Consider the following 14,034-nt stretch of genomic DNA (forward strand, 5'->3'; position numbering starts at 1 on the left):
CATAACCACCGGGGTCCTTCTAGTCTCAGTCAGACCATTAAGTCTGACCTTTTTACGAGAATTTGGGGTCTGCATCCCACTGCTCTCCTGCTCCCTCAGGGGTTCTCTGTTGTATTCCCTGTCAGGGCAGTCATTGGTTGTAGCCTGGCACCATCTAGCTCTTCTGGTCTCAGGCTGATGTAGTCTCTGGTTTATGTGGCCCTTTCTGTCTCTTGGGCTCATAATTACATTGTGTCCTTGGTGTTCTTTATTTTCCTTTGATCCGAGTGGGTTGAGACCAATTGATGCATCTTAGATGTCTGCTTGCTAGCGTTTAAAACCCCAGATGCCTCTCTCCAAGGTGGGATGCAGAATGTTTTCCTAATAGATTTTATTATGGCAATTGACCTAGATGTCCCCTGAAACCATGGTCCCCAAACCCCTGCGACTGCTACACTGGCCCTCAAAGCATTCAGTTTATTCAGGAAACTTCTTTGCTTTTCGTTTAGTCCAGTTGTGCTGACCTCACCTGTATTGTGTGTTGTCTTTCCCGTCATCTAAAGTCGTTCTTATCTACTATCTAATTAGTGACAACCCCTCTCCCATCCTCCCTCCCTCCGCCATCTCGTAACCATCAGAGAATATTTTCTTCTCTGTTTAAACTATTTCTTGAGTTCTTATAATAGTGGTCTTATACACTATTTGTCCTTTTGCAAATGACTAATTTCACTTAGCATAATGCCTTCCAGATTCCTACATGTTATAAAATGTTTCACAGATTCACCACTGTTCTTTATCGATGCATAATATTCCGTTGTGTGAATATACCATAATTTATTTACCCATTCATCCGTTGATGGGCATCTTGGTTGCTTCCATCTTTTTGCTACTGTAAACAGTGCTGCAATGAACATGGGTGTGCATATAACTGTTCGGGTAAAGGCTCTTATTTCTCTAGGATATATTCCAAGGACTGGGATTGCTGGATCCTATGGTAGTTCTATTTCTAGCTTTTTTAGGAAGTGCCAAATCGATTTCCAAAGTCATTGTACAATTTGACATTCCCACCAGCAGAGTATGAGTGTTCCAATCTCTCCACAGCCTCTCCAACATGTATTGTTTTGTGTTTTTTTGATTAATGCCAGCCATGTTGGAGTGAGATGGAATCTCATTGTAGTTTCGATCTGCATTTCTCTAATGGCTAATGATTAAGAGCATTTCGTCATGTATCTGTTAGCTACCTGAATGTCTTCTTTAGTGAAGTGTCTGTTCATATCTTTTGCTCATTTTTTAATTGGATTATTTGTCTTTTTGCAGTTGAGTTTTTGCAGCATCATGTAAATTTTAGAGATCAGGTGCTGATCAGAAATGTCATAGCTGAAAACTTTTTCCCAGTCCGTAGGTGATCTTTTTACTCTTTTGGTGAAGTCTTTGGATGAACATAGGCGTTTGATTTTTAGGAGTTCCCGGTTATCTAGTTTTTCTTCTGCATTGTTAGTAATGGTTTGTATACTGTTTATGCAATGTATTAGGGCTCCTAACGTTGTCCCTATTTTTTTCTTCCATGATCTTTATTGTTTTAGATTTTATATTTAGGTCTTTGATCCATTTTGAGCTCATTTTGGTGGATGGAGTGAGGTATGGGTCTTGTTTCATTATTTGCAGATGGATATCCAGTTATGTCAGCACCATTTGTTAAAAAGACTGTCTTCTCCCCATTTAACTGTTTTGGGGCCTTTGTCAAATATCAACTGCTCATATGTGGATGGATTTATGTCTGGATTCTCAATTCAGTTCCATTGGTCTATATATCTGTTGTTGTACCAGTACCAGGCTGTTGTGACTACTGTGGAGGTATAATAGGTTCTAAAATCAGGTAGAGTAAGGCCTCCCACCTTGTTCTTCTTTTTCAGTAATGCTTTACTTATCTGGGGCCTCTTTCCCTTCCATATAAAGTTGGTGATTTGTTTCTCCATCTCATGAAAGAATGTCTTTGGAATTTGGATGGGAATTGCATTAAATGTATAGATCACTTTTGGTGGAACAGACATTTTTATAAGATTGAGTCATCCTATCCATGAGGAATGTATGTTTTTCCACTTATGTAGGTCTTTTTTGGTTTCTTGCAGAAGTGTATTGTAGTTTTCTTTGTATAAGTCTTTTACATCTCTGGTAAGATTTATTCCTAAGTATTTTATCTTCTTGGGGGCTACTGTAAATGGTATTGATTTAGTGCTTTCCTCTTCGATGTTATTTTTGTTGGTGTAGAGGAATCCAACTGATTTTTATATGTTTATCTTGTATCCCGATACTCTGCTGAGTTAGTTAGTTTCAGTAGTTTTCTGGAGGATTCCTTAGGGTTTTCTGTGTATAATATCATGTCATCTGCAAATAGAGGTAATTTTACTTCTTCTTTGCCAATCTAGATGCCCTTTATTTCTTTGTCTAGCCTAATTGCTCTGGCTAGGACCTCCAGCACAATGTTGAATAAGAGTGGGGATAAAGGGCATCCTTGTCTGGTTTCTGATCTCAAGGGAAATGCTTTCAGGCTCTCTCCATTTAGGATGATGTTGGCTGTTGGCTTTGTATAAATGCTGTTTATTATGTTGAGGAATTTTCCTTCTATTCCTACTTTGCGGAGAGTTTCTGTCATGAATGGGTGTTGAACTTTGTCAGATGCCTTTTCTGCATCAATTGATAAAATTATGTGATTCTTGTCTTCTGTTTTATTTATGTGATGAATTACATTAATTGTTTTTTTAATGTTGAACCATCCCTGCATACCTGGAATGAATCCCACTTGGTCATGGTGAATTATTTTTTTGTATGTTGTTGAATTCTATTGGCTAGAATTTCATTGAGGATTTTTGCATCAAAGTTCATGAGGGATATAGGTCTGTAATTTTCTTTTTTTGTAGTGTCTTTACCTGGTTTTGGTGTCAGGGATATGCTGGCTTCATAGAATGAGTTTGGTAGTATTCCATCCTTTTCTCTGCTCTGAAATACCTTTAGTAGTGGTGGTGTTAACTCTTCTCTGAAAGTTTGGTAGAATTCTGCAGTGCAGCGGTCTGCGCCAGGAGTTTTTTTAGTTGGGAGTGTTTTTTATTACCTTTCAATCTCTTGTTATGGGTCTATTTAGTTGTTCTACGTCTGTTTGTGTTAGTTTAGGTAGGTAGTGTGTTTCTAGGAAATCGTCCATTTCTTCTAGGTTTTCAAATTTGTTAGAGTACAATTTTTCATAGTAATCTGATATGATTCTTTAAATTTCAGTTGGGTCTGTTGTAATATCGCCCGTCTCATTTCTTATTCAAGTTATTTCCTTCCTCTCCTGTTTTTGTTTTGTCGGTTTGGCCAGTGGTTTATCAATTTTGTTGATTTTTTCAAAGAACCATGTTTTGGTCTTGTTAATTCTTTGAATTGCTTTTCTGTTTTCTATTTCATTTAGTTCTGCTCTAATTTTTATTGTTTTCTTCTGGTGCCTGAGGGTTTCTTTTGTTGCTGTCTTTCTATTTGTTCAAGTTGTAGGGATAATTCTTTGATTTTGGCCCTTTCTTCTTTTTGGATGTGTGCATTTATTGATATAAATTGACCTCTGAGTACTGCTTTCACTGTGCCCCAAAGGTTCTGATAGGAAGTGTTTTCTTTCTCATTGGATTCTATGAATTTCTTTTTTCCATCTTTAATGTCTTCTGTAATCCAGTCTTTTTTGAGCAGGGTATTGTTCAGTTTCCAAGTGTTTGATTTCTTTTCCGTGATTTTTCTGTTATTGATTTCCACTTTTATGGCCTTGTGGTCAGAGAAGATGCTTTGTAATATTTCAGTGTTTTGGATTCTGCTAAGGCTTGCTTTATGATGTAAAATGTGGTCTATTCTAGAGAATGTTTCATGTGCACTAGAAAAGAAAGTATACTTGGTTGTTGTTGTTTGGAGTGTTCTGTATATGTCTGTGAGGTCAAGTTGGTTGATTGTGGCATTTAGATCTTCTGTGTCTTTATTGAGCTTCTTTCTGGATGTTCTGTCCTTCAGCGAAAGTAGCGTATTGAAGTCTCCTACTATTATTGTTGAGCTATCTCACATTTCAATGCTGATAGTTTGTTTTATGTATCTTGCAGCCCTGTCATTGGGTGCATAAACATTTAATATGGTTATATATTCTTGGTATATTGTCCCTTTAATCATTATATAGTGTCCTTCCGTATCCTTTCTTATGGATTTAACTTTAAAATCTATTTTGTCAGAAATTAATATTGCCAGTCCTGCTCTTTTTTGATTGTTGTTTGCTTGATATATTTTTTCCATCCTTTGAGTTTTAGTTTGTTTGTGTCTCTAAGTCTAAGGTGTGTCTCTAAGTCTAAGGTGTGTCTCTTAGTCTAAGGTGTGTCTCTCGTAGGCAGCATATAGACGGGTCTTTTTTTTTAATCCATTCTGCCACTCTCTGTCTCTTTATTGGTGCATTTAGTCCATTTACATTCAGGGTAATTATGGATAGGTATTTTTTTTTTTTTTTTATGAATTTAGTGCTATCATTTTGATGTCTTTTTTTGTGTGTTGTTGACAGTTTTTTTTTCCCACTTAATTTTGCTGAGTAGATTTTCTTTATATATTGTCCTTTCCTCATATTCGTTGTTGTGGATTTTGTTTCTGCTGAGTCTCTCTTTCTTTCTTGTATTTTATTTTAATGTGTAGGATAGTTTGTCTCCTTGTGATTACCATATTATTTACCCCCATTTTTCCAAATTTAAACCTAAATTTTATTTCTTTGTATCGCCTTATCTTCCTTTCCATATGGAATATCTATGACTACATTTCCTAGTCTCTCTTTATTGTTTTAATGTTGTCTTCTTTTACATAAGAACATCGCTGTTACCCTGTTTTGAGCGTTTTTTTTTTTTTTTTGTCTTGATTTATTTTTTTAATATCTCTGTCTGGCTTGACTTTTGATTGCTCTGCCCAGTGTTCTAGACTTGGGTTGATACCTGATATTATTGATTTTCTACCTAAAGAACTCCCTTTAGTAATTCTTGTAGTTTTGGTTTGGTTTTTACGAATTCCCTAAATTCTGTTTATCTGGAAATGTCCTAATTTCACTTTCATATTTAAGAGACGGTTTTGCTGGATATATGATTCTTGGCTGGCAATCTTTTTCCTTCAGTTTTTTAAGTAAGTCATCCCATTGCCTTCCTGTCTGCGTGGTTTCTGCTGAGTAGTCCGAGTTTAGTCTTATTGGCTCTCCTGTGTAGGTGACTTTTCGTTTATCCCTAGCTGCTCTTAAAATTCTCTCTTTGTCTTTGGTTTTGGCAAGTTTGATTATAATATGCTTTGGTGACTTTCTTTTAAGATCTACCTTATGTGGAGTTTGATGAGCATCTTAGATAGATATCTTCTCATCTTTCACAGTATCAGGAAAGTTTTCTGCCAACAAATCTTCAGTAATCTGTTATCCCTCCCTGTTCTGGTACTCCAGTCACTCATAGGTTATTTCTCTTGATAGAGTCCCACATGATTCTTAAGGTTTCTTGGTTTTTTAAAAATTCTTTTATCTAATTTTTCTTCAAATATATTAGTGCCAAGTGATTTATCTTCAAGTTCAGAAGTCCTGGCTTCTACTTGCTCAGTTCTGCTTCTCTGACTTTCTATTGAGTTGTCTATTTCTGTAATTTTATTGTTAATTTTCTGAATTTCTGATTGCTGTCTATGGATTTTTCCAGCTTATTAAATTTTTCATTATGTTCCTGAATAATCTTTCTAATTTCTTCAGTTGCTTTATCTGTGTGTTCATTGGCCTGTTCTGTGTATTGCCTCATTTCCTTCCTGATGTCTTGAAGGGTTCTGTATATTAAACTTTTGTATTCTGCCTCTGGTAATTCCAGGAATGTACGTTCATTTAGAAGATCCCTGGATTATTTGTTTTTAGAGCTTGTTGAGGTGATCATGGTCTGTTTCTTTATGTGACTTGATATTGACTGTTGTCTCCTAGCCATCTATAAGTTATTGTATTAGTTTATGTTTGCTTACTGTGTTGTAGCTTCTTGGTTTGTTTTGTTTTGATATGCCCAAATGGGTTGCTTGAGTGAGCTAGCTTAATTATTTTCACCTTTGGAGCTCTGGTGTCCTGTCCCCAGATGGCTAGAACTGTTATCAGGTATCAGTCTAGGAGTCCATTCACTTTTCTTGTATGAATTCAGCTTAGGTGCCCAGGTAGCTGATCATCAAGTATGTGGTACGGGCTCTGCCCTACAGTCTTAGAGGGGCAGGGGTGATTGGTGTAGGTACTGGCGTCTGGTTGTAGCAGGGGGTCACATTCTGAACAAGGCAGGGTATTGAGAACTGACCCCTGAGTGTCTCTGAGGAAAGGCGTCCCTATTCCCTAGTGTGTGCAGGTGGGTGGGTTCCGCAGACGGACCATGGGCACCCAGTGTTTTTGGTTATAAGGACTGGGAGGTAGCAGTTATCTTTGGGCCCTGTCGTGGGTGGCTGGGTGACCTGAGTGGAGCTACCAGCCCTTAGGCCCCTGATGTGGGTAGGTGAGGACCCTATTTAATAGGCAAAGCAATGTCAAACATCAACACCCACCTCTCCACTGCACAACTGAAATGGTTGGAGTCAGCCCACAAGGGCCTGTTCTTCTGAAATAGGCCCACACAGGTCCATGCAAAGGGGAAAGGTGCTCAGAGTCCACAGACCATTTATGCCTGGACAGGAGCTGCTTCTGTCCTGAGCTCCCCTGTTTAGCGGAGCTGGCAAATAATCTTTTCCCCCAAATGCAAATTTTTTCCTTCTCCAAGGCTGGGATGATGGCTCTAGGCACTCAGCAGTGCCTGTCTGAGGCCCAGGTAATTCAGCTGCTGAAGCTGGCTTGGGGGCAGGGGGTGGGGTGGCATGGTAAAATACACATAAGCACTTAGCTTTTGCCAAGAGCGCCGTTTTTCTCTGGTTCCGGAGGTATGAGTTGGCTTTATGGCTGGCTACTTCTCCCTGAGGAAACTGCGGCCGAACGGGAGTATCAGCCCACAGCCGCCGCTCTGGGAATGGTGCCTGAGGGCCCTCTGCAATTCAGGTCCGGTAACTCCTCTCTGCTTCTGAACCATCCCTTCCTTCCTCTGCCCCTCTGTTCGTTTTTTAAGCTTGCCTTTTTTGAAGCTCAGGGCTCCTAGCTTGTCATAAATGTACTTATTTCACTTGTTTTTTTTGGGACTTTGTTGTAAAGACGGCTAGCAGGAAGCGTCTGCCTATTCCAACATCTTGGCTCTGCCTCAGTAAGCAGATATTTTTAATGAATACTGTTAACTTTCTCTTTTTCACAATTTAGAATTTTATAATTGTTTTGTCCACATTTAGACTTTAAAAATTGTTTGTTGTATGCCTTAAAATAGCTTCTTTGCTTTTATTCTCTAGAACAATCAAATATATATGAATGTCAGAAATATTTATCTCTAAATGTAAAATTGATAACCATGAAGAATGTTATGCAATCTTTGAAGAATACAGTCCCCATTTGGATTGTATGGATGGATCCTCACTATTAGGTGGTTCAGCCTTGCACCCAAATAAGAATCTTCTCTGTGAACATGTGATAATCTAGTTAGTACCTGCGTTTATTCAGCAATTCAGATATTTACTGAGCTTCTTTGTATGCTAGGATCTGTGGTGAACTGAATGTACTGAGGAATTCCTCCTTTTCTTAGGGATTTCTGTCTGGTGCTTGAATATTTCCAGAGAGGCAGAGTCTCCCATTTTATAATGCATTTCATTCAGTTGATGGATAGTTTTAAGTTTATAAATGTTTGAGTGTTCTTCTTTATATTGTTTGGAAACCTGTGTCCTAGAACTATTCTCTTTGACTGTGTGGTACAGACCTTCCACCAGACAACTCTTCTCTCTCTTTTCTGCCTTTAACATCTCCCGTCCTTCAACTGCTTTTCTAGACCTCTCCATCTTGAGTATAATTTTTATGGATGTGCTCCAGTTTAGCAGACATTTAAAAAATGTTAAAAATTAAATACCAGACTCTAGAAGTGTTTGGGCATATGCAGTTTTTAGTGTAATGGTTAAGTTTGAACCCACTAGTGGCTCTGTGGGAGTAAGGACCTGACAATCTGCTCTAGTAAAGATTACAGTTTAGGAAACCGTATGGGGCAGTTCTACTGTCTAAGAGTCACTACGGGTCAGAATTGACTCTACAGCATGCAACAACAACAACTGTATGCTTTGTTCTGGCCAAATTATCTGTCAGTGTGAGTAAAGATTATATTACACCTTGGACATCTACCAACCAATAGAGAAAACATCTATCCTGGATCCTTGTTGGCAGGATGTGACTTGAGGATTTGGACTCTGTTGTCTCCAAGGGACCTTTAATTCTAATCTTTATTTTTCTCTGAAAAGCTGGGATTCCTTTTAGTCCCTGTTATTTTCTGTCTGAATTGTTTAGGTTTTATTTTTATTTATTTTTTTTGTGATTATCAAAATAACACTTTGAAAAGTGCAATGACGGTTTTCCATGTTTTGTAAAAAATTTAGTTGAAAGCTTCTGTATATGTGCTTTTTACTCAACCCATCACAGGTATTTCCTCATGTTATTAAAGCAATTTTATAAACATAGTTAAAAGTATAATGTCTGACAAGGCTAGAGCATTTTGTAGGTGCCAGATATTCGGCTATGCACTTAAAACAAAACAAAACAAAACAAAACAAAACAAAACAAAACAAAACAAAACAAAACAAAACAAAACAAAACACAGTGTTATTGAGGCAAAATTCACATACCATATAATTCACTCATTTAAAATAGACAATTAAATGGTGTATTTTATAATATTCATAGGTAAGAGTAGCCATCACAACAGTCAATTCTAGAATGTTTTTATTACCCACAAAAAGAAACCCTGTGGACCTTGGCCACAAGCCCTCACCTCCGCCCCAGTGTTTCTTTTACCCTTTCTAGCCCATGACAACCACAGATCTATTTCCTGTCGGTAAAAATATGGCTATTCTGGACATTTCATAGAAATGAAATCATGCAATATGTGATTGTTTGTGGCTGGCTTCTTTCACTTAGCATAATATCTTCACAGTTCATTTATGCCGTGGCATGTATCACTATTTTATTCCTTTTTGTGGTGGAATAATATTCCATTGTATGGATATACCGCATTTTATTTCTCCATTAGTTCATGAACATTTGGGTTGTTCCTACTTTTTGGTTATTATGAATAATGCTGCTATGAACATTTGTGCACAGATTTTTGTGGGGATGTATGTTTTCATTTTTCTTGGGTATTTACCTAGAAGTGGAATTGCTAGATAATATGGTAACACTATGTTTAATTGTTTGTGGTGCTGCCAGAGTATTTTCGAAAGTGGCTGCAACCATTTTACATTCCCAGCTGGATATGAGGGTTCCAGTCTCTTCACACCCTCACCAACACTGTTTATTATCTGTCTTTTTGACTGTGACCATCTTAGTGGATGTGAAGTGGTGTCTGTGGTTTTGATTTGCATTTCTTTTATGGCGAATGATACCGCACAACATTTCATGTGCTTATCAGTATTCGTATATCTTCTTTGAAGAAATATTTATTCGTATGCACTTTATATGTGTCATTTCATTTAATCTTCACAACTCTGTAAGGTAGCCATACATACCATGCCCACATTACAGAAGAACCATGCGTCACATAATCCACATCATATGCACGCACTAGGTTTCATTAACTACTTCCCTAAATTTGGACATTTAATTGTTTCTCCTTTTCCCTTACTTGCCCGTAGTTTCTTAGCTCAGACTTAAAAGCTACAATCATTTTAAAGCTCTATATTTTTAATATTAAATTCTTTTCTAGAAAAATGGTACTAAGTTACATTACTGCAGGAGTGTATGAAAATGTTCGTTTTACTCACTCATGCTAGCAATGAGTGCTGTTCTTAAAACAATAGTATTGTTAATGTGATAGATAGAAATACCTCCTTATTGAAAAATTGTATTTGATTGACGTTTTAATTTGCTTTGCTTTGATTATCAATGAGATTGATTTTTTTGTGTTTATTAATAATTTTCACTTTCTCTTTTGTGAATTGTCTATACTTTTTTTTTTTAATTTAGGTAACTGGCATTTTGCAGAATTTACATTAATCTCTATGAAATCTACCCGTTTATTTCTGCCAAAAGTGTGGGTCATTTTTATTGCTGGACTCTACATGTTGGCCTTGTCAACCCAGAGACAGTTAATATCCTTCTGGGTAAAACTCAAGCTCATAGTTTTTAGGAACTCTCAGTTGCTGAACAGAGTAATGAATTCTGTTCTTAAATAAGAAATCTAGTTTTGGCTTCTTGACTCATGAACAAGGTGCTCACATATTCACTATTTTTCAATTTATGTCATTTTTAAATTTGATAAGCATGTGGGCTGTCTCTTATCTAAAGTACATATAAAAATTGCTGTGGTGGACAGAACAAGCTTGATACCAAACCATTCATTTCTGTACCTTTTATCTCTTCCTTAGGTGGCCCACGAATTGGAACTTTATAACACAGGATATTACTTAGGCATGTTCGTGAATTCTTTTGCAGTCTTTCAGGTATGTTTAATTTGCTATCTTATTTGAAGATTTAGTAGTATTTTTTACTATTGCAGACTTTTTTGAATTTAATAAATGATCATTATGAAATGTTAACCTTTTATTAAATATGTTGCTGCAGTACAGTTTGTTATATTAGTATAATTTGAAATGGAGAGAGGATCATCTCAGTTTCAAAAGCAAGTAGAAAAACTCAGCATTGGGGAAATTAATGGAATTGTCATTAAACAAATAACTTCTTTCCTTTATATTACTTTCCTTGCCCTTAAATTGATTGTGTATATGTGCATGTGTGTTTGTGTGTATGTGAGAGAGAGAGAGTATGTGTGTGTGTGTTCGTGTTTATGTGAGAGAGAATGTGTGTGTGTGTTTGTGTGTATGTGAGAGAGAGAGTATATGTGTATGTGAGAGAGTATATGTGTGTGTGTGTTTGTGTGTATGTGAGAGAGAGAGAGAGTATGTTTGTGTGTGTGTATGTGTGAGAGAGAGAGGAGGGAGAGAGAGAGAGAGAGATTTTGATTGATTGAGTGTACGCACATTTGTACCTAAGCTTTCAAAAATAATAAGGGTGAGTCCGGAATGTGGGAGACTGCTCTTACAGTTTAGACAGCATTTAAACTTTTATTTAAAAAAAAATTTAAAACTTTTTTTTCTAGGAATGTGGCCTCTGGGTATTGACAGATGCAAACCTTGTGAAAGATTACATTGATGGTGTTTGTAAGTAAAACATTGCAATATGATTGTAAAGTATTTAAGCCTTTCATCTTAGATATTTAATAGTACTTACGTAGGTCTGAATAGTTTCTGGCTCAGCATGGATATTATGATTTTCATTTTCAGCTTTCTTATTCTAGGAATATTTGGAATTTAATGTACTGACAAGTTGAGGTTTTCACCCTGGCCATGATGTCAGAGTGTTTGGGCTGCTGTCAGAATCTTTGAAATGAATGCTTTCCGTTTGCTGCCTATAATTTGAGGGGGTATATTTTGGGGCATATTGGGAGCTTCTGTACCATAAATATGCTTTGTATTACAAACTGTGCTGTTATTTTGGAATTAGATAAAAGGAGGAAAACTTTTTTGAAACATCTGTGTTCTCCTTGATGTTCACCTGGAAAATAATCCAGATGCCATAAAGTATGCTGGCATATGTATACGTGTATTTGTATATGTGCACACATGTGCACGCATGCACGTGCTCACACACACACATCTTGTCAATACCCGGAGATTTAAGTTCTTCCTGGGCAGGATCACATCTGTACATCCTAGGTTCCCTGAATTGCTGAGTTGGGGTGGCTATAATGTAACAATAAGAAGTGTGATTTTAGGAAGAAGATATAAAATGTTTTGACTAAAGTAAATGTATAAATGAGAATGATTAACTGTAGAAGTCATTCTCCTTTCCGGTAAAATTATGGCAATATATCATCTTGAAAGGTTTCCCCAAGTGTCACAATTCCTGTCCCTGAATTTCCTGTTTCTTTCAGAAGTGTTCTCTGTTATACCACACCAAGCCTCAGGCTTTCTTGCATTGGGCTGGCTCTTGCTACCACAGTACCCCCAAGTGTCTGCCCTGAAACTAGGACTTTGTTTCCATTTTGGAGATCTTACATGTACTGCTCTTCCCACTTCCTTGTCCCATCCCACCAGTTTAGCTTCTGCAGATATTTGGTTTTGATGTTTGAATTTCTAGCCTCCAGTCTTACTCTTTGTCCAGTTTTTATGTCCAGTCCAGTTTGTGTTTTCTGGCTTGTTGATGCCTGCACCTGCTCTGACTAGGCTGTTAGTATACATACCTGTCTTAGTTTTGACGGATACTTACTGACTTGCTATTTCCATGAGACTCTTAACAATTTTATTTTAGCTTACCTCACCTGGATTCCCTACCTATACACTGACCCACTTCTTCAGATGTCATGGTGTGGTTGTTTCCTCCTCTATTAAGCGGTACAGCAAAGCTGGAAGGATGGTTTCCCTTGGCTCCCGTGCTTTTTCACCAGTCAATTCAGCTTGAGTTGTACTGTTTCGTTTTACCGAAATTCAAGATAATTTCCTTCTTAGTCCTTGGAAATGTAGGTATTGTATTCAATTCAGTTATTTCCTGGCACAAGGGAAGTCTTTTATATACACACACGTGTGTGTGTATATATGTATATATATATTTTTTACATGACTTTAAAGGAATTCTTGATTCTAAATTTTTGGGAGTCATAGTGGTAACAGTAAATATTCTAAAAGATAAATTTATAGTCTTGAAGATTTTATGAACTAATTTTGATCTTTATGGTGCATTTAGCTCTCCTCATATAATCCTCCATCCTGGACAACCTTCCATGCATCTCGGTTTTTCCATTCTCTTTTTGTCAGTCTCAGATTTTGCCCATGTTTGTTCATATTTACTTATCAAATCCTGTCTGATGCCTACTGGAATACTCATTCTGTGTCAGTAATACTTATATCCTTTACCTTTTATGAGAACATTTTTCCATCTTTTCCCTATAACAGAAAAAACCTGTTCCTCTCGTGAGCACACCTCCTTATTTTTCTTTCTTCTGGATCAGTGTCTTTAGGTACAGTTTAGTATTTTCTTGGCTGCCTTCTGACTACTGTTAAACAACCCTTAGCCAAGAGCCCCTTATCATTTGAAACTCAAAATTATTTTAATTATAGCTCTTTCTATCAACATTCAGGTCACTTACTTTCCCTTTCTCGTGTACGTCGATAACTCTATACATTGATGACTCTCACAAAGATTCAAAATCTTACTTCTTTTGTCATCTCAAGCGATATGAATGTCCACATGGTTGACCAGTCTCATGAACAGTATCCTGTGATCACCACTATGGCAATGATAGTCACCCAAGGCCATATTATCTTATCACTTGAATACTGCTCCACTCCTAACACTTCAAATGCCTGTCCGTGTATCTTGTATACTCCCTCACTCCCCTAAATCTGTTAGACATCTTCTTTGGCCTTACTGAGATCTTTAGTCTCCTGACTTCTCCTGGCCTCCTTCTGGTTTCACTTCCCTCTGATACCTGGCCTGGACCACATGACTCATCAATTTGGTAGAATTTCTTCCTAGTTCTTTGTCCTTTTATCACATCTTCACTATAAAACCCAACTCTGAAACAACTCAACTGTTTGTTCTTATCCCTCTGTTTCTCCATCCTGATGCCCCACAAATACCTTGAATTTAATATTTCACAAACCAAGCTAATAAAACATGACCTAACCCTCACAACCTTACACTTCCTTCCATATCTCTGTTAATGAATCATCATCTGCTCTACCTAGATGTCCAAATCAGAACCCAGAACTCATTCTTAATTCCTCTGTCTCCTTTCTTTCAGAGGTGGAACAACATGGTGGTTAAGAAAGGAATTTGCCATCAAATACCTGGCTTTGAATTCTGACTTAATGCTCCAGGGCAAAGTCATTAGTCTCGCTAAGCCTTAGGCTTTCCCCTGC

At 37.3% G+C, this 14,034-nt stretch overlaps 1 protein-coding gene across 3 annotated transcripts in view; it reads left to right on the forward strand.

Annotated features, from left to right (window-relative positions):
* The window catches only part of CD109 (CD109 molecule), a 208,059-nt gene that overhangs the window by 130,615 nt on the left and 63,410 nt on the right, over positions 1–14,034 (forward strand). For all 3 annotated transcript variants that reach the window (XM_049895453.1, XM_049895437.1, XM_049895444.1), the window contains 2 exons: positions 10,483–10,557; positions 11,214–11,274. In XM_049895453.1, the coding sequence (XP_049751410.1) occupies positions 10,483–10,557; positions 11,214–11,274 (136 nt within the window). The remainder of the gene's footprint in view (positions 1–10,482; positions 10,558–11,213; positions 11,275–14,034) is intronic.

This window comes from Elephas maximus, chromosome 1 (genome assembly GCF_024166365.1).
Source record: "Elephas maximus indicus isolate mEleMax1 chromosome 1, mEleMax1 primary haplotype, whole genome shotgun sequence".
Taxonomy (NCBI): Eukaryota; Metazoa; Chordata; class Mammalia; order Proboscidea; family Elephantidae; genus Elephas; species Elephas maximus.